Source organism: Mustela erminea, chromosome 6 (genome assembly GCF_009829155.1).
Source record: "Mustela erminea isolate mMusErm1 chromosome 6, mMusErm1.Pri, whole genome shotgun sequence".
Classification (NCBI taxonomy): domain Eukaryota; kingdom Metazoa; phylum Chordata; class Mammalia; order Carnivora; family Mustelidae; genus Mustela; species Mustela erminea.
Genome location: NC_045619.1, coordinates 64,090,727 through 64,112,654, shown reverse-complemented (window position 1 = coordinate 64,112,654; position 21,928 = coordinate 64,090,727). Strand labels below are relative to the sequence as shown.

General features: G+C 37.5%; 1 protein-coding gene across 5 annotated transcripts in view; it reads right to left on the bottom strand.

Annotated features, from left to right (window-relative positions):
• IPO8 (importin 8) overlaps nt 1-21,928 on the bottom strand; it is an 85,668-nt gene that overhangs the window by 16,178 nt on the left and 47,562 nt on the right. For 3 of the 5 annotated variants that reach the window (XM_032347539.1, XM_032347540.1, XM_032347542.1), the window contains 4 exons: nt 19,674-19,740; nt 15,984-16,109; nt 15,219-15,316; nt 11,530-11,625 (listed from right to left, as the gene is read on the bottom strand). In XM_032347539.1, coding sequence (XP_032203430.1) covers nt 11,530-11,625; nt 15,219-15,316; nt 15,984-16,109; nt 19,674-19,740 — 387 coding nt within the window. The remainder of the gene's footprint in view (nt 1-11,529; nt 11,626-15,218; nt 15,317-15,983; nt 16,110-19,673; nt 19,741-21,928) is intronic. The other 2 variants (XM_032347541.1, XM_032347543.1) reach the window with 1 other exon arrangement.

The following is a 21,928-nucleotide window of genomic DNA, read 5'->3' as shown; positions in this document are numbered from 1 at the left end:
ACACATGGTAGTTTTTGGGTTTTGTTTTTCAAGATTTTATTTGTCAGAGGAGAGAGGGCACAAGCAGGGGGAGTGGCAGGCAGAGGGAGAAGCAGCCTCCCCACTGAGCCAGGAGCCTGACACAGGACTCGATTCCAGGATCCTGGGATCATGACCTAAGCCGAAGGCAGATGCCAAAGACTGAGCCACCCAGGCACCCCAGGAATTTTTTAAACTACATATTAATAACCGTACTAACTATGGCAATATAGACACTTAACTGACTGAGCCATCCAGGTGCCTCTACACATGGTACTTTAAGATTTTATAAAGAGGGGCGCCTGGGTGGCTCAGTGGGTTAAGCCGCTGCCTTCGGCTCAGGTCATGATCTCAGGGTCCTGGGATCGAGTCCCACATCGGGCTCCCTGCTCAGCAGAGAGCCTGCTTCCCTCTCTCTCTCTCTGCCTGCCTCTCCATCTACTTGTGATTTCTCTCTGTCAAATAAATAAATAAAATCTTTAAAAAAAAAAAAAGATTTTATAAAGAGGGGTGGCTCAGTGGGTTAAAGCCTCTGCCTTTGGCTCGGGTCATGATCTCAAAGTCCTGGGATGGAGCCCCGCATCGGGCTCTCTGCTCAGCGCGGGGGACCCCCCCCCCTGTCTCTGCCTACCTCTCTACCTACTTGTGATCTCTCTCTCTGTCAAATAAATAAAATCTTTTTTAAAAAAAAGATTTTATAAAGAGATGACTAGTTTGATGTTTGATTAACCATACTGATGAGGCTCCTGGGTGGCTTAATCAGTTAAGTGTCTGCCTTCAGCTCAGGTCATGATCCCGGCTCCTGTCTGCTTCTCCCTCTTTCTCTGCCCCTCCCTCTGCTTGTGCCCGCACTCTCTCTCTCAAATAAATAAAATCTTAAAAAAAAAAATCCTACTGAATTCTTCTCTAATTCTGATGCAGAGCATTCAGGTAGCACAACACATACAGGATACAGGCTATATTAAAAAATATTACTATGGAAGAAAGGGGAACCATATTGCACTATTAGTGGGAATGCAAATTGGTGCAGCCACTCTGGAAAATAGTGTGGAGGGTCCTCAAAAAGTTAAAAATAGAACTATCCTATGACCCAGTAATAGTACTACTGGATATTTGCCCCAAAAGTACAAAAATACACTAACTCAAAGAAATACATGCACCCCTATGTTTATAGCTGCATTATATACACTAGCCAAATTATAGAAAAAGTCCAAGTGTCCGTCAACAGATGAATGGATAAAGAAGATATGGTGTATGCAATAGAATATTATTCAGCTGTAAAAAAGAATGAAATCTTGCCATTTGCAATGTGTATGGAGTTATAATATGCTAAGTGAAAAAAGTCAGAGAATGACATACCATATGATTTCACTCCTATGTGGAATTTAAGAACAAAATAAGCAAAGGAGAAAAAGAGAAGCAAACTTTCTTGGTTTGCCAAGTGATGGAGCTGAAGGAGGGCACCTGCTGTGATGAGCACAGGGTGATGTGTGGAAATGCTGACTCACAAGACTGTACACCTGAAACTATTATTACACTGTATGTTAACCACACTGGAATTAAAATTAAAACTTAATAAAAAAATTTTTTTTAAAGATTTTATTTATTTATTTGACAGAGAGAGAGAGATCACAAGTAGGCAGAGAGGCAGAGAGAGGGGGAAGCAGGCTCCCCGCCAAGCAGAGAGCCCAATGTGGACCTCGATCCCAGGACCCTGGGATCATGACCTGAGCCTAAGGCAGAGGCTTAACCCACTGAGCCACCCAGGCGCCCCATAAAAAAAATTTTTAATTATTACTACAAGTTCATTATTGTGAATCAACAAAGCCACAAGAATATGTAAACTAAGCTTGAAAAGCTCTTCTTGAGATGTTTTAATAATAAAGTTTCATTTTAACAAATATTTTCTATTACATACAAAGCCATTAAGAATACAAAAAAACTGGGGACGCCTGGATGGCTCAGGTCATTATTCCAGGGTCCTGGGATCAAGCCCCACATTGACATCCCTGCTCACTGGGGAGCCTACTTCTCTCTCTCCCTCTGCTGCTCTCCCTGCTTATGCTCTCACTCTCTCTCTCAAATAAATAAATTAAAAAAAAAAAATACAGGTGCACCTGGGTGGCTCAGTTGGTTAAGCAATTGCCTTCAGCTCAAGTCATGATCCTGGAGTCCCGGGATCATGTATTGCATCGGGCTCCCAGCTCCATGGGGAGTCTGCTTCTCCCTCTGACCTTGACCTTCTCCACTTTCATGCTCTCTCTCACTGTCCCTCTCTTAAATAAATAATTAAAATCTTTTTTAAAAAAATGGAATACAAAGAAACTTTGAGGTTTTAAAATGAATAAAAAACTAAGATTATCCTTTTATATTAAATCAATTCTGGAGACTACTTAATGCAGAATACTTCTCTATACTACTATGGAGTGATCTACAGGATGGATATATGATTATGTGAAGAAGGCAAGATGGGAAAAAAATATATGTATAGTATGCCACTATGTAAGAAGGTGAGGAAAGAAAAAAGTGAGGAAAGAATGAACACATCTATTTGCTTACTTTTTAAAATGAAAGGATGAGGGGCGCCTGGGTGGCTCAGTGGGTTAAAGCCTCTGCCTTCGGCTCGGGTCATGATCTCAGGGTCCTGGGATCGAGTCCCATATCGGGCTCTCTGCTGGGCAGAGAGCCTGCTTCCCCCACTTCTCTCTGCCTGCCTCTCTGTCTACTTGTGATCTCTCTCTGTCAAATAAATAAAATAAATTTTTTTTAAAAATCTGTAAAAAAAAAAATGAAAGAATGAACTAAAAACTAAAGGGAGTGGAAGAGAAGGGGGGAAAAAATAAGGGCAGAAGGGACAGGGATGGAAGCTAGACCTCCCTGAATACACCCTGTTTTGTAAATTAGACTTTAGAATTACATATATGTAATATATTTTAAAAAAATTTTAAAGCATTTCTAAAAGTTAAAATAAATGAATCAAATAGGGATTATTTTAAAGGACTTTAAAATTTATGATTTGACTATATTCTGGCTGTATATATCCCTAGCATATGGATATACCCTGAAGATAAAAAGAGCTATTAAAAATCTTAAACAGTTAATAGTAATCACATGTTGATGATAATATTGGTATAATTATTCTGACACTCTATATATATGTTAGTGGGATACAGCAAGTGAGTAATTATAAGGAGAACCAGGATTTTGGTACAGCCGATATAGATTCAGGTAATCAGGCTAACGAAAAATAATGTAGTACTGAATATGAATTGGAAATATCTGTGTGTACTAATGATGGGCAAATCTTAAAATGATACAATATGCATTTCTTGGCTCTCCTGTGGAAATAATGACCAACTCAGTAGCAATGAATATCCTTTGTGCTTGTAGCTTTAAAATACCATTTCCCAGCATAGGGCAGGAAATGTACAAGATGAACCTGGAACATCTCATATCAGACAGCAAGGAAACTACCAAACACTACCAGGGTCAGGTCAAAAGCACTTATATGATAAATTCAAGAAGTTCCCACTGGCCAAAGCTGAAATATACTGAAACATATTAAACAAATTTGAATCTGTAAGTTCATAATAATATTTAAAAAAAAAAAAAAAGCAAAACACCTCATCGGTCATCTTTGGAGAATGTTAGGAAACAAACATTCTATCTTGAATCATAGTAAATAAACAGACTTTCTCACACTGTTCCTCAGAGTAACTTGGTAATAGGTAAAAAACTATTCCTTCATAGAAATATTTCAGCTAATACATGAAAAAGTAATGATAGAATAATCACCACCAACACAAGTAACATCCTAACATGAGAGACAACCAGATATTCTGTGCCTCCTGGTAGAAATACAAACTACCATCTATGAAGTATTCTTGCCAAAAGAATCACAAATGAATCTAACCAAATCCCTAGACCTAACTCCCAAGTGACAGGAAGTACAGAGGACTATAACTCCAGGCAATATACTCCTTTAGCTCTACTAAGTGCACCACAATAGTAACCTCCCTAACATTAAAGGTTCCCCAGGAACCCTAAATTTCTGACAAAAATTCTTGAATACCAGTTTTCCAATCCTTTTGCAACCTAGTTTTAGGGGTAGAAACCCACTGTATTACACTAGAAATTTTTACTTATTACCTTCAAATGGGTCCATCCTTTTTCTTCAGCTTCAGGTATTGAATTTAGTGATTCAGTATTTACATACAACACCCAGTGCTCATGACAAGTGCATTCCTTAATCCCTGTCGCCTATTTAATCTATCCCCCACCACCTACCGCCCTCTTGTAACCATTAGTTTGTTCTCTATAGTTAGGAGTCTATTTCTTGGTTTGCCTCTCTCTTTTTCCCCCTATGTTTTTTGTTTCTTAAATTCTACATATGTGTGATATCATATGGTATTTGTCTTTCTGACTTATTTTGCTTAGCCTCATACTCTCTAGCTCCATCCATGTCACTGTAAATGGCAAGACTTTGTTCTTTCTTATGGCTGAATAATATTCCACTGTATATATACCATATCTTCTTTATCCATTCACCGGTTGATGGACATTTGGGCCTTTTCCATAATTTGACTACTGTTGATAATACTGCTATAAACATTGGGATGAATGTATCCCTTCAAACTAGTATTTTTGTATTCTTTATATAAATACCTACTAGTGCAATTGCTGGATTGTACGGTAGTTCTGTCTTTAATAAAAGCAATTCTTTTATCCAACTCTTTATTACATATTAGACTCCTCCAAACTGAAATGTCAACTTTTTCCACTTTCTACAACCTTTCCTCTTTTACTGAGAATATAAGGCTACTGAATTTAAGCTTCCACACCCCTTCTTTCTACCTCAAGACATCTGTACATCAGCATTATCCAAACAGCACTTTTATAACAGTTAATAGATGTTCCTTGGATTTGGAAAACAAAAACATCCCAGAATTAAATTAATTTGAAACACACAGATACCAACACCCATTTAGACACATTTTCATATAAAGGCACTAGAAGTCAAGCAATAATGAAATCTGTTGAATTTTGTTTTATCCAGTATTCCTAAGGCTTATCTGACCACTGAATACTTCCTGTTATGAACACCTACTAACACCATTAGATGGTCACAGTTTGATTAATATCACTCTATTCCTATCTATTGGTATCCATATTTTCTGTATTTGTGGGAGAAGTCATCTTTATAACTTTCCAGGGTAAAATCTGTGCTCTTGGGCTTTCCCCTGCCCTCCTCATCTAACAACTTATTTTTTCAGGTCTTTCTGTGCAATGTTTGCAATGGTCCCTACTGTAAATCTTGTTCTAGTCCTCTATTCCCAATGCTTTTAGCCTAGAGCAGAACCAGTACCCTCAGACATTAATTTGCTAACAGCCTCCTCGCTCATCTTCATAGCCCAGTGTATGCATAAGACCTGTTTAGACTAAGGATGCTTCTAGGAGATTCATTATTCTTAGTGCCTATCTTTGATCATATCATTTCTCTGCTTAGTGGATTCTCTGTTCAATTGCTTATGGCATAGGTTGGTAAACTTTTAGTCAATATTTAGTAATACTTTCAACTTCGGGGTGTCTGGGTGGCTCAGTCAAGCAACCAAGTCTTAATTTTGGTTCAGGTCATGATCTCAGGGTAATGAGACGGAGCTCCATGTCGGGCTACATGCTGCGTGTGGAACCTGCTTGGCGTTCTCTTTCTCTCTCCCTCTGCTCCTCCTCCTGCTCATGGTTTCTCTTACTCTCAAAAATAAATAAATACATACATAAATACATTTAAAAATTTTTTTAATTCTTAGTAATACTTTCAACTTTGTAGGCTATATATGGTCTCTGTTGCATACTTTTTTTTTTTTTAAACATCCCTTCAAAAATATAAAAACCATGCTTTATGCCTAGGCCATATATACAGGTCACCTGTGGATTTGGCCCACAGGTCATAGTTTGCCTTCTTCTGGCTTACAGGAGAGATTCTAAACTCTTTGGCTGGATTTATTCTCCACCTTTCTGGCTTTTGACCTTCTGCTCAAAACTTTCCAAAAGCCAGTCAACAGAACTAAACCCTTTGCTACCTCACTCAAGTCCTGTGCTTTACTACCTCCTTATTTTGTTTTCACCTAAAACACTACTCACTGAAGCCTTCTTTGGGGTTCTAACAGCAAACCTGGCTTCTGTCAAATCAGAGCCCTTGAACATACATGTAAAACTTTATCAATACAAAAAAGGAGCCTGAAAGGTCACTCTAAAAATAATGGAGAATTTGGTGGTAAGCAAAAATTGCTCTTTTTTTTTTGGGTGGCTCTCCTAATTAAAATAAGAAGATAAACCCTAAGCTAGCAGTTCACGTGGGAAAAGCAAGAAAAGAGATGGTCATGAAGAACCCTCCTGGGGTCAGAAACTCAAACATGAACTTTTGAAAACTTCAAAATGGGCATTATAAAATATGTTTACAGAATAAAGGAAGCCATATATTTTTTTTAAAGGACAGTTTCCTTTCTTTCTTTCTTCCTTTCTTTCTTTCTTTTTTTTTTTTTTTTAAAGATTTTATTTACCTATTTGGCAGAGAGAGGGAACACAAACAGGAGGAATGGGAGAGGGAGAAGCAGGCTTCCTGCTGAGCAGGGAGCCCAGTGCGGGACCTGATCCCAGGATCCTGGGATCATGACCTGAGCTGAAGGCAGACACCAAAGACTGAGCCACCCACGCACCCCTAAAGGAAGCCATTTTTAAAGTCACAGGAAGCCATGATGACCATGTCTCATCAAATATAAAACATCTATTAGGACATATAAAATATAAAAAAGAATCAAATAAAAATTCTAGAGTTAAAAAATACTATAGGGGTGCCTGGCTGGCTTAGCCAGTAGGTCATGCAACTCTTGCTCCTGGAGTCTTGAGTTCAAGTCCCATGTTGGACACAGAACCTAGCTTAAAAAAAAAAAAAAGCACTATAAACAAAATGAAAAATTCACTACAGGGACCCCACAACAGATCTGAACTGACAGAAGAGAGAATCAGCAAACCTAAAGATAGACTAAAAAAGAGTTTGCAATCCAAAGATCAGAGTCTCAAAGAAATATGTAACACCATTAAATACACCAACATATGTTTAACAGGAGCATCAGAAGGAAAGAAAAAAGAGAAAGAAGAAAAAAAATATTTGAAGAAATGGCTAGAAACTTGCCAAATGTGACAAAAAACTATACATCCAAGAAAGTCAACAACGTCCAAGTAAGATAAACACAAAGACATGCCATAGTAAAAACGGTAAAAGACAAAGAGAAAATGTTGATAGAAGCATAAGAAAAAACATACACCACTGCCAAGTACAAGGGAATGTTAATGGGATTAACAACTGTTAAACAAGAGACCAGAAGGATGGTATGTTCAAATTGCTGAAAGAAAAACCTGTCAACCAAGAATTCAGTAGAAACTGTCTTTCAAAACTGAAAATAAAAACATTCTCAGAAAACAAAAACAGAGATTTCATTGCTAGCAGACCTACCTTGTAAGAAATACTAAAGAAAGTTCAAGCTGCAAGTAAGTGACCCAGAAGGGAATTCAAAAACAAATACACATGCGCGCACGCACACACACACACACACACACACACACACACACAGAGAGAAGGTAATTATGTAATTTTCAAAAACAGAAAAACACTATTCCTTTGACTTTCTTCCCTTAAGGGTTTTAAAAAACAGTGGCAATTTAAAAAAAAAAAGCAACTGCATAAAATAACATCTTAAAATTATATCATTGAAACTATAAAGTATAGAAATATAGTTATTTTCAACATTAACAATAAAAAGGAGATAGGTGCAAGATTGTACAGGAGCAAGCAAATGACACCAGATGGTAACTCCAATCCAAAGGAACAAATGGAAAGAATTGGGATATGTAAATAAGAAGGTTAATATGACAAACTCTATATATACTTGCTTGCTTTTCTTAGCTTAACACATAAAATTACCAAAAAAATATAATTATTTAATTAAATTAATTAATTAAAAAATATAACTATAAACTGTGTATTACTAGGTTTATAACATATATGAAGTGTAACATATAGAACAGTAATAGTAGAAAAAGGAAGAGGAGGAGATAGAGCTATATAGGAGTAATGCATCTATATCTCACTAAAAAGAAGTTAATCTAAATCTGAAATAGATTCTGCTTAGATATATTACAGTAAGCCCTAGAACAACCACTAAGCAAATTTTTTAAATAGTGGGGACAAAAATTAAAAAGCAATTAAAATGTGACATTAGAAAATATTTACTTATTTCAAAGTATTTACTTATTTCAAAAGAAAGCAGTAAAAAAAAAACAGGGGAACAAAAATAAGACAAAAAAATAAAATAGCAGACTAAATCCATGCATCATAACAATATTAAATATCAATAGATAAACAATCAAAAGGAGAGAATGTCTCATTGGATTTAAAAAAAGAAAAAAGGAAGAAAACAAGATTTAACCAAATGCTATCTACAGGAAACACACTTTAGATTCAAAAATACAAACACCTTGGCGCACCTGGGTGGCTCAGTCAGTTGGGCGTCTGATTCTTGATTCTGCTCGGTTGGTGATCTCATGGACATGGGATCAAGCCCTGGCAACACTTCCCAGGGTGATCTACAGACTCAACACTATACCAGCTGACTTCCTTACTGGATCTGACAAGCTGATCCTAAATTTCATATGGAAACTCAAGGGACCCAAAATAGCTGAAACAATCTTACAAAAGAACAAAACTAGAAGAATCAAACTTCCTAATTTCAAAACTTACTACCAAGTTATAATAAAGACAGTATAGTCCTGGATTAAGGACTATTAATCAGATGAGAGTCCGGAAATAAATCCTCACATTTATCGTCAATTCATTTGACAAGGGTGCCAAAGACAATTCAAAGGGAAAGAACTTTTTCAACAAATGGTACTGAGACAACTTTCTATCCACGAGCAGAATAATGAATTTAAACCCCTTCCTCATGCCACACAGAAAAATTAACTCAAAATGAATTAAGTACTTAAATGTTACAGCTAATACTATAAGCTCAGGATACTATAATGCTCAGAAGATGAAAGAAGGAAATCTTCATGGACTCAGATTTAGCAATGGGTTCTTAAATGTAACAGAAACCACAAACAGCAAAAGAAAAAAGATAAACTGGGCATCAAAATTAAAAACTGCTTCAAAGGACACTATTAAAAAAGTGGTAAGACAATTCACAAGTTGGGAGAAAATTTTTACTGAGCCACCCAGATGCCCCATGGGAGAAAATTTTTGCAAACTGTATATCTGATAATGGACTTGAATTCAGAATCTATAAATAACCTTTGTAACTCAATAGTAAACAAATAACCCAATTAAAATGAACAAAGAGGGCGCCTGGGTGGCTCAGTGGGTTAAGCTGCTGCCTTCGGCTCAGGTCATGATCTCAGGGTCCTGGGATCGAGTCCCGCATCGGGCTCTCTGCTCAGCAGGGAGCCTGCTTCCTCCTCTCTCTCTCTGCCTGCCTCTCTGCCTACTTGTAATCTCTCTCTGTCAAATAAATAAATAAATCTTTAAAAAAAAATAAAATAAAATAAAATGAACAAAGAATCTGAATAGACACTTCTCCAAAAAAAAAGATAAACAAATGGCCATATGGAAGATGGTCAACATCATTAGCTATCAAGCAAATACTAATCAAAACAACAAGATACTACTTCACACCTGTAAGGATAGCTATAACAAAAAGACAAAGCAAGAGCTGATGAGGATACAGACAAATTGAAACTCCCATTCACTGCTAGTGGGACTGGGAAATGGTACAGCTGCTCTGGAGAAACAGTGTGGCAGGTCCTCAAATGGTTAAGCATAGAATTACCACTCGTAGATACATACCAAGAGAAATGAAAACATGTCCACAGAAAGAGCTGCATACAAATGTTCATAACATTATTCATAATAGTCAAAAAAGGAAATAATCGGGGAAACCCGGCTGTTTTAGTTGGTAGAGCTCTCCTAATTAGAGTTGTGAGTTCAAGCCCCACACTGGGCATGGAACTTATTTTTAACAAATAATAATTTTAAAAAAGTGGAAATAATCCAAATGTCCATTAATTGATGAATAGCTAAAATAAATGTGACATATCCACCCAATGGAAAATTTAGCGGGGCACCTGGGTGGCTCAGTGGGTTAAGCCTCTGCCTTCGGCTCAGGTCATGATCCCAGGGGCCTGGGATCGAGTCCCGCATTGGGCTCTCTGCTCAGCAGGGAGCCTGCTTCTCCTCATCTCTCTCTCTGTCTGTCTCTCTGCCTATTTGTGGTCTCTCTCTCTGTCAAATAAATAAATAAAATCTTAAAAAAAAAAAAAAATTTAGCAATAAAAAGAAATGAAGTACTAGTAGTATACATACTCACACATGGATGAACCCTTAAAACATTATGCTAAGTGAGAAAAGTCATTCACAAAGGACCACATGATCCCGTTTATATGAAATGGCTAGAATAGGGGCACCTGGGTGGCTCAGTCCTTAAGCATCTGCCTTTGGGTCAGGTCATGATCCTAGGGTCCTGGATCCAGCAGGGAGCCTGCTTCTCCGTCTCTCACTCCCCCTGCTTGTGTTCCCTCTCTAGCTGTGTCTCTCTCTGTCAAATAAATAAATAAAATCTTTAAAAAAAAAAAAAAAAAAGAAAGAAAGAAAGAAAAGAAAAGAAATGTCTAGAATAGACAAATCTCTAAATAAGAAGTAATGGTTGCCTAGGCTGGGGGGTGAGTGTTAAGGGGAAATGAGAAGTAATTACTTCTGGGTATAGAGTTCTTTGGGGAGTAGTGAGGGAATGCTCTAAAACCGTCATAATAGTTGCATGATTCTGTGATTATACTAAAATCCATATAAGTATGTACACTGTAAAGGAGTGAAATATAAGGTATGTGAATTATAGCTCAATAAAGCTATTTTAAAAAGTACACAGAGCAAAAGTTACAGAATGAAAGAAAAGAGATAACTCCAAAATTTCACTTTAACACTTCAACACTTTTCTCAGTAACTACCATATCATGATTATCTCAAACGTCAAATTAATCTTTGTTGAAAATGTATAGTGCTTTTTTTTTTATATCAGTAAAAGAAACTTATTTTTTTTTTGTACAGTATCTTCAATTCTGGTTAAAAGAAGATATACGAGAATATCTCAAGAGAATCCACAAAAGCAAAGGAGAATGAAGATCTCTGGAAAACCTGTTTAGTAGAATTTACATATTTATCTTCTTCATGATTTGCTTGATAGCCTCTTAAATTATTACATTTCCTGTTTATTTCTTTCTCAACTAGAATGCAAGGTGCAATTTTCCAACTGTATGAGTATTTTTATCATTTAAATAGGATTTGTACCAGCAAGCACAAACCACAAGCTATCTTTTTAATTTTCTACCATAATATAAACAAAATTCATTCAAGCATGTAAATTTTCAATATAAACATCCAGTACAACCTTTCCATACATGTATTACCTGATCAATTCCCTTTCCTTTGCACTGAAGAATGATGACTTCAAGAAGTTTGGCTGCATGACATTCTGCATCTTCTCCTGCATCTCCACATAGAACCTACAGTAATTACAATTCAGCTCAGCAGTGAACACCATTGTATAGAATTTAACTTGAGTCTACAGGAAGCAAATATCCCATAAAAATTCAGGAATCATAGCTTGGGGGCATCTGGGTGGCTCAGTCAGTTAAGTGTCTGCCTTCAGCTCGAGTCATGATCCCAGGGTCCTAGGATCAAGCCCCACATTGCAATCATCACAATTACAATAAAGTAAGCTATATGAGTTAAATGTCCAGATAAGAAAAGATTCCCTTTAAAGGCAACAAAACAATAAAATGAAATCAAAAGAAATTTTTAAAAACCTTTCATTTAAACAATGAAACAAATCCTGTAGTTTTGTTTATTTTTAGTTCATTTTTGTCATAATTTACTATCACACACCTTTTAATTTCTCCATATGGATTTTTATAACTACAAACATTTTCCATGGATGTTATAATCATTTAGGACTGTAAATATTACAGTACATAAGTTTAATAGTTTACCGGATCATTCCTCTATTGTCAATTCTATATTTCTACTATTATAAATAAATTCACAATGCACATGTTCATACATAACATTTGGAATATAATTGCCTTACAATAAGGTTCTCAGAAAAGAGATTTATAGAGTAGAGCCACGCTTACATTGGAAATAAGAAAATACGGAAAAATTAATAAGAGTCCAAACATAAGCTACAAGAAAAAGAACAGACTTAACCTAAAGAGGAGACAGAAATTAAAAATACAGACAAAAAGAGGTAACAGAGAGAAACAAAAGACAAACTCATTAAATAAAGACAACAAAATGGACTTTTGTCAAAATTATTCTTAAAGAGTAGAGAGCAAAATTATAAAAATATTAGAATTGAGAAAGACATAAATACAGGTAAAGGAGAGATTTAAAAAAGCAAATACTATGGAGAACATTATATCCCTTACATATTTGAAAGCTCAGATGAATTGGATAACTTCCTAGACAAATACAATTTAAGAAAACTAAATTAAAAAGAAATTCTTGATAAAGAAGACAGATTGAACATTCCCATTTAATTTTATTACTTCCCAAAAGGCCATTAAAATGATAATAAAGAGGTTTTAGAGGCATAAATCCACAAAGACAGAGAAAAGGAAAAAAGTAGACAGCTATAAAATTTTGGAAATGAAAACAGATGGATCAGTGAACTGAATCACAAGCAGGTAGCTGGCAAAGCCAAAAATCAACCCTATTTACATAAAATTTAAAATTCTACCTCTTAGAATAATATATCTACATCTAGATTCTAAATGTGAATGAGCTACGGAACCAGAATGTCTTCGTTCAAATTCCCGCTCTGACACTTATCTATGCTTTTAAAAAAGCTAATTAACCTCTGTGTCTTACTGTCCCCATCTGTAAAAGGAGGATAATAATATACTTACATGGTAGGGTTACAGAATACAGAAAGAAAAAAAAAAATCACTCCCTTTGTCCCAAATTGCATTTACTTGGGTTTTTTCTTGGTTGGTTGGTTGATTTTAGTCCCTACCTCCAGAAGGAGAAAAACAAAATATATTTTGGTAATTTTAAAAACAGACTCTAGAGCCAGATTACCTGGCTTCAAATATGGCTCCAATGTAGACTAGTTCTGTGACTTAGGACAATTTGCCTCAGGCATGATGCAAAAAATTGTGCCTCAGTCTCCCCTTTGACCAAAATGTGATACTTTCCTCATAATGTTGCAAAGATAAAGTAAGTTAGTATATATAAAGTACTTGGGAAATACCTCATATATAGTAAGAATTCAGTAAGTATTAGCTATTAATAAAAACAAAGATTATGACATATATTTTCACCACTTGATAAGTCTAAGGCCATAACCATGAACATTGCTTTTACCCCAGCTGCTATAATACAGAGCAGCTGTACTAATGGGTGTAGGACTGTTACGTTTTCTGCTTGCTGCTTTCTCTTCCCTTTTCCCTCACTAGCAATGGTCTCCACTTAGGAGAGGATATTAAAGATTGCCAAGTGATTATGATTTAATTAGCTAGGTTATTTATTACAGACCTAAATGGGTCTTAAAAAATCATGATTCTATGGCACCTGGGTGGCTCAATGGGTTAAGCCTCTGCCTTTGGCTCAGGTCATAATCCCAGGGTCCTGGGATCGAGCCCCACATCAGGCTCTATGCTCGGCGGGGAGCCTGCTTCCCCCTATCTCTCTGTCTGCCTCTCTGCCTACTTGTGATCTCTGTCTGTCAAATAAATAAATAAAATCTTTAAAAAAAAAAAAAATCATGATTCTACTCCTTCAGTTTATATGTGATGAAACTTAGTGACCTCCCCAAATCTCCCAGGCTCTTTACAACTGAACTGAGACCTGAATCAGATGCGCTGATTTATCAGTTCAGAGCTCTTAATATCTCAGTACACATCTCCTCTAGTGAGGAAGACAGGCTATACACTAGGTATTTTACACCCAAGGCCAAACTTAAGTATCTGGCACCTCTATGCAATGCAGTTTTATATTTATGTACGTATATATATTCATCTAACAGAGAAGGAAAACATTATTTATATTCAACAATGATTCTATGATATTACCAACAGAGGGCGAAATCTAACCTGTGACAAAGACAGAACAATCCTGTTTGTATGTAAATATAACAGTAGCCAGTATATGGCTAATAAATCATCTTGGACTGAGCTAAATGATGCCGTTTTTCCAACTATTCCAATTTTTCTACCTTATATTATTTATACTCAAAAAATATATATCTAGTGTTTTCCAATATACATATTTAATTAAAAAATCAGTAATTGATAAACTGTGGTTATTTTCTTAGCATTTTGCTTTTCTGTTACTGGTTTTTTAGCACTTGTCTTGAATCAAGTAGCAAGTTTGCATTTTTGAAAGAAAAAACATAAACAAAATTATTTACCCTAAACATTATAAAGTGCACAGCTATAAAAGTGGCAAATGTCAGGAGTGCCTGGGTGGCTCAGATGTTTGAGCATTTGACTCTGCTTCAGTTCAGGTCATTATCTTGGGGTCATGAGATCGAGCCCCATATCAGGCTGTATGCTTGGCATGAAGTCGGCTTGGGATCCTCTCTCTCTCCCTCTCTCCCTAACACTCTGCATTCTCTCTCCCTCTGTGTAATAAAATAAATCTTTAAATAAATAAATAAATAAGGGGCGCCCGGGTGGCTCAGTCAGTTAAGCCTCAGACTCTGGACTTCAGCTCAGGTCATGATCTCAGGATCATGGTATCAAGCCCCCACACTGGCAAGCCCCCACTGCTGGCGATGTGCTCTGTCCCTCTCCCTCCACCCTGCCCCCCTGATCTCTCTCTAATAGATTAACAGATTTTTAAAAAATAAAATAAATAAAAATTTTAAAATTAATAAATAAAAATGGCAAATAGTCTTAAGCACAACACACAATAAACAACTATCAAATTACAATTCCAAGGTCTATTAGAAAATTAAAAATAGCAAATATTGAAATAGCAAATGTTGAAGTCAATACAGAACTAAAGTATAAGAAACAAACTGAAAGAGTGTCCTGAAGTAAAACACTTAAACATTAGTAAGAACCATTATAACAACTGATTAGGACACACTTACCTTTCTACACATTGTAAAAAGTATTTCTAAATGCTTTGGATTAGATAATAAAGTATCTGTATCTATTGTCACATAATTATGCAGGAGAGGCATCATATCTGGAAAAAAAATTCAAAAGCCCAATGAGACTTGAGTGACAAGAACAGAAATAAATTACTCCCACTGAAACCACATTCTGTGGTTTCATATTACTATCTTCCCTCACAACCACAAAATGCTAGTAACAACAGTGACAGATCTGCTCTTCCTAGACAAGGAAGATGTGGATCAGAAAAATTAAAATGCTCATCTTTTATTATAGTGATTGTTCTCAATTTTTGTCTTTTTCTCCATAGGTGTCATCACCATTTGACAAACTGTATATTTTCTTGCTTGTCTGTGTGCTCCCCACATTCCCCATTCCCCCCACCCAACTAGAAGGGAAGCATTAAAAGAGCACGCACTATTTTGCTCACTGCTACACTGCTATGCTTAGAACAGTTCTGGGAATATAGACAGCATTCAGAAAACAGTAATTCAATTAACGTATGGGTATATGTGCTGACTGCAAACTGATTTAAGATACAACAGGAAACAGTCCCCCTTCTACTGCCTGTATTCCTGGAGCTGCAAAACACTGCTCTGATAGCACTACCCTTTACTCAACAGGGAAAGAACAAGGATTTTCTGATTAGTAGTGGAATCATGTGAGCCTTTTTATCAACTGCCAAAGGAAATAATGTCTAGCCACAGAAAAGCAAAAATGTTAGATGGTCAAAGCCATACCTGTAAAGTATTCAAAACAATCCTGCTGAAAAACCTCATATAATATACCTAGCAGCTGCCACATTTGAGGGGAAATACCATGGCAGGTTAAACTATATGCCAGTGAAAGAATTTCTTCATAGAATTCTAGAAGGAAGAAAATCTCTAGTTAGAATGCTAGAAAACAGCAACAATTAACCACAGAGACCCCAGATAGGAAGATTTAGGTTATCCACTCGCATACATTCCTCTCACACATAACATACCTCTAGCACCCCCTCATCTGCATTCCCATCCTCAGCTCCCTCTATTTTCCACCTTCCCTTTCTTGCCAAGATCTGCCCCCTACCCAGTCAGAGGGCACAAAAATGTGTTTTTGCTAAACTCACCCATAATACTGGAAATGTGTGTGTGTGTATTTTTTTAAGACTTTATTTATGTGTCAGAGAGAGAGAGCACAAGCAGGCAGAGTGGCAGACAGAGGCAGAGGGAGAACAGCCTCCCTGCTGAGCAAGGAGCCCCATGAAGGACTCAATCCCAGCACCCTGGGATCATGACCTGAGCCGAATTCAGATGTTTAACTGACTAAGTCACACAGTCTCCCCAGGAATATGTATATTTTTGATACTGTGTAATAAATAAAATATAGTTTATACTTCTAAAGTTATATCAGAAATGGATACAAGAAGGAAGAGACTGTTGTCTATCTCTCATGCACAGAATTTTAAAATTACAAATAATTAATATTCTTTGGGAAGCTTAATTATGCTAGGCTAAAATATCTTCCAGCCTCACATATATTTACAAACTATATTCTGGACCGTATTTTGTCAATTTACAAGACAATTATACCCACTATAAAAAATCCAAAGGAATGCTCTTACATTTGCAGATATGTCTTTGTCATTACCCTCTGTCAAAAGGAAATCGTATCTAAACACACAATGAGAAAACACAATTCTCAATACAAAATTTTCAAATAATTCCTACCACGTCACTAAGCAAACGTCTTTTAACTTCAAAGGCTTTTTCCCTCCTTTTTAAAAGGTACTAGGTACACCTGGGTGGCTCAGTGGATTAAACATCAGACTCTTGATTTCCTTTTGGCTCAGGTCACAATCTCAGGGTCGTAAGATTGAGTCCTACATCAGACTCGGTGCTGAGCGTGGTGCCTCCTTAAAATTCTCTCTCTCCCTCCCCCTCTGCACTGCCCTGCAACTTGTGCATGCTTTCTCTCAAAAAAATTTTTTAAACCTTTAAAAAAATAAAAGAAACTAATATTCATCCTGGGAGCATTTGGAGTTTTTTTGTAACATTATTTAAAACATATTCAAAAGCTAGTAGACAGATACTTGCCTTACCAAGAGCAATCTGGAAATCACAGATATTGGGAAATAATTTGTTACATAAGACATTTGAAAAGTAGCACTATCTGAATATGAAATGTCTGAAAGTTCGTTTATCACCATCCCACACCTTGTATATGATGAAAGGAGAGCAAATGCCTCTTCCTAACATGAAGCCTAGAGACAGAAATGTGGCCAAGATTTCCATGCACAACCTTGACAGCTTCAGCATGTGTGCAAGACCCAGCCACCTTGATGCTGAAGACCAGGCCTTTGAAACTTGACAGAGAAATGAGAAAGCGCAAAGCTGTTCCAGATTACTTTTCATGGCCGAACTGGAGTCTGGACGGCGGTGGACAGCAGTACAGGACCCCAAGAGGTCTCCTCAGCAGACCACTACCAGGGCACAGTCCTGCTGGCTCCAGCCAACTCCAGCCTCCCCATAAATTCAGTGAGCTAAATCCCATTTACACCTGAATGCACCAAAAGTTATTTCAACTATTCTCAACCAAGAAGACTAACTGTTAGGGAAGGATGGTTGTACTGACTTTGACTCCCTGTGTAAGATAAAGCAGTCGAAGCAGTAATAGTCAACCTTGGCTTCTAATAATAAATGAAATTTCAGGAGTAAATTAGCAATGAAAACAGGCCAGGGAAAAAAGGGAAGTGGGACAATGGAAAGAGAGTAGACCATGGACACAAATGAAGTCAGGCTGCTGGGGTAAAGGTCCTGGAAAAACAGAGTCATCCCATGACATCTTACAGAACAAATATACATAACGTATTTTTTTTAATCTAAGATCCTCTATGGCCAAATATCAGTTCAAAATGGGCCACTAATTGGGTGCCTGGGTGGCTAAGTCGTTAAACGTCTGCCTTCAGCTCAGGTCATGATCCCAGTGTCCTGGGATTGAGTCCCACATCAGGCTCCCTATTCCGCGAGAAGCCTACTTCTCCCTCTCCCACTCCCCTGCTTATATTCCCTGTCTCACTGTCTCTCTCTGTCAAATAAATAAATAAAATCTTTAAAAAATAAAGAAAGAAAAAAAAAGGGCCATTAACATTACATTACAGCTAAAAATGTAAAAAAGACCATCCATCAACTTAGGGCTAGGGATGGGGTATCAGACAGGAATTGGGGCCATGCTTTCTCCTCTACCCACTGCATCCAAAACTCAGCCCATTTCCTTAAAATGCTGATGTTGCAATTGCTCAAATCAAACAGCTGGTATAGGCAGATTAGAAGGCTGGTATAAACTATTTCTCTTTGCCTTACTGCATGATTTCACTCCTCAGGGTTACTTTACTTTAATGGAGAATCTTCAGTTACAATCTCTTCCATGAATAAGGGGATCAGTAAACATACTTTTTGCTTATCAGAATCTCTAGGGTTATGGTCCATATACGCCATTTTAACTCGTTCCAGGGAATTCTTTATGCACCTCAAAGTTTGAGAACTACTGCTTTATAGCAATGATTTCAAAAGGAAGGAGGAGGTACCCTCATTAGTGTACAAGATAATCCACTCAGTAGGGAAAATAATGTATTACAATACTTTATGTATATAGATGTTTAATCCCATCCTTTTACATTTCTATTTTTATGGATGTAAATGTAATTTGCTAACATATGTATATTGCCTACAATATGCATTCAAATATTATCCACCTGTATTAGAAGTGCATGCTTAATTTGTTACTACTGGTATGAATGATAAAAAGCTGGGAGACAACTGGTCTTAAACAATCACCTGCTTTTCCTCCACCTCTGTTTGCACACTATAGAGGCTGCCTCTATAGTGTATACATGCCCACATGACTTGGGGCTGCCACCTCCAAAATGCTTGGATACATGGAAAAAACAAGCCTCCTCACAAATTCCCCATCAGTCTGTAACATCCTGATTCTAGTAGTTACTCATTCTATTCAGAAGTCAGGCACTATAATGGAACAACAATCATTTCATACTTCTGGTTGGACATAGGTCTGCCACTTCACATTTTTCAATTCCAGAGTAAAGTAACCTCACCTAAACCTCATTCCAGTTCTTCCTTTCTAAAAATGTAAAAACTTAAAGTTCTCTGTCCTTTAAAAATTCAAGGACAAAAATTCTTTATTGGATGTATTAAATTTTTCCCTAAATGAAAACACAGATATCTAATACTAGAAAGCATATCCAGAAACAGAAGAGAATGCAAGCTTTTTTTCCTCAAAATTATCCATATTGTTCAATTTGAAGGGCTAAAAGTGTACTTTTTTTTTCCTCAAAATTATCCATATTGTTGAATTTGAAGGGCTAAAAGTGTACTTTAAGTTCACCAAATTAAAGAATATCAGTTTACCTTTTCACTCTATCTTTGACTTACCAATTACATGTTTCTGTAAAACAAGATCAATGATCCGTAGACAGATATTCTCTAACTGCTGAGTAACCTAAAGATAAATTTAAACATTTAGTTTAAAATTCACCATGAAAACCCTTAATCTAATAATATTAGCCCAATAAAAATACCAAAGGGATTTTTTTGAGAGAAGTTGACAATTCTAAATTTCAAGAGAAAAATATAACCAAGAAATTCTGAAAAGTAAACTAATGATAAAAATGGGAGTTAAGTCCATAATAAAATTACAAATTAAAGTAGTTCTGTACCTCATATTTTATACCAAAATAAGTTCCTAACAAATGAAAGATTTCAGTGTGAAAACGTGGGCCATAAGAATACTAGAAGAGGGGCACCTGGGTGGCTCAGTGGGTTAAAGCCTCTGCCTTCAGCTCAGGTCATGATCCCAGGGTCCTGGGATCAAGCCCTGCATCGAGTTCTCTGCTCAGCAGGGAGCCTGCTTCCCCCCCTCTCTCTGCCTGCCTCTCTGCCTACTTGTGATCTCTGTCAAATAAATAAGTAAAATCTTAAAAAAAAAATACTAGAAGAGGAGGGGGAGGAGCAAGATGGCAGAGGAGTAGGAGACTGAAATATCATCAAGTCTCGGGAATTGAGCTACATAGTCATCAAACCATTCTGAACACCTACAAACTCAACAGGAGATAGAACAAAAGAAGAGCAATAATTCTAAGAACAGAAAATCAACCACTTTCCGGAAGGCAGGACATACAGAGAAGTGAATCTGAAGCTCCAGGAAGATAGACCATTGGGAGAAGGGCCAGCTCCCAGCAAGTGAGAGAGCAGAGGAGCCCAAAATCAGAACTTTTGGAAGTCTGCTCCATTGAGGGACACTGCTCTAAAGGCTAAGTGAAGGTGGAGCCCTTGAGGGGACAGTGCAGACTCAGGACCCTTCAGGACTCAGGTCACAAGAAGACCAGAGTGTCTGAGTGTGGCAGACCTGCCAGGTATCCAAGCAGGGAAGTTGGCTCCAGAGACGGAGCCAGAGCCAAGGAGTGAGCTCTCATCTCTGGGTTACCTTAAACCGTGATCCAAGGCATAGTCGGGTCACTGCTCTTGGATCACGGACCGCACAAGTGGCAGATCTAGAAAGACCTCCTCCTTCTTCCCCAGGGAGGAGTGGGGCGGAAGCGCATGGCAGGAACTGGCTGTGTTTGGAGACTCCAAACGGGGTCGTGCGCCAGAGACAGAAATGCTCCATTACAGCCTGTGAGCTTGGAGTGGGGCTGGGGACCAGGGAGATAGGAGGGATTGACTGCTTTTCTCTGAGGGCGCACTGAGGAGTGGGGCCCCAAGCTCTCAGCTCCTACAGGAGAGACTGGGAGGCCGCCATTTTCATTCCCATCCTCCATATCTGTACGGAAAGTGGTCAGGGAACAAAAGCTGCCAAGAGTGAAACAGAACTGGCAAGGGGGGTGCAATTCTGCCTCGGGCAAAGACATTTGAGAATCACTACAACAGGCCCCTCCCCCAGAGGATCAGCAAAAACATCCAGCTGAGACCAAGTTCACCAGAGCTAGAGGAACTATGAACTCCAGAGCTAAGGGAAAGCAACTACAGAATTCATGACTTTTTTCCCATGATCCTTTAGTCTTTCTAACTTAATTTTTTTTTTAATTTAATTTTTTCTAGGGGTCACCTCGGTGGCTTAGTGGTTGGGTGTCTGCCTTTGGCTCAGCTCATGATCCAGGGTACTGGGACTGAGCCCTACATCAAGCTCTGCTCGGTGGAAAGCCTGCTTCTCCCTCTCCCACCCACTCGCTTGTGTTCCCTCTCTCCCTATATCTCTCCCTGTCAAATACATAAATAAAATCTTTAAAAATAATAATAATTTTCTTTTTTTCTTATTCTATTTTTTTAATTTATCCTCTTTCCTATTTTAATGTTTTTTAACTATTTCATCTTATCAAAATCTTTTTAAAAATCTTTTTTTTAAAAGATTTTATTTATTTATTTAACAGACAAAGATCACAAATAGGCAGAGAGGCAGGCAGAGAGAGAGGGGGAAGCAGGCTCTCCACTGAGCTGAGAGCCCAATGCAGGGCTCAATCCCAGGACCCTGAGATCATGACCTGAGCCCAAAACAGAGGCTTTAACCCACTGAGCCACCCAGGCGCCCCTTAAAAATCTTTTGTAATCTTCATTGTTATAGTCATATTTTATCCCTTCATTGTATGTAACCTTATTTTTTGTATACATATAGGTTCTTTTTTTCTTTAAAA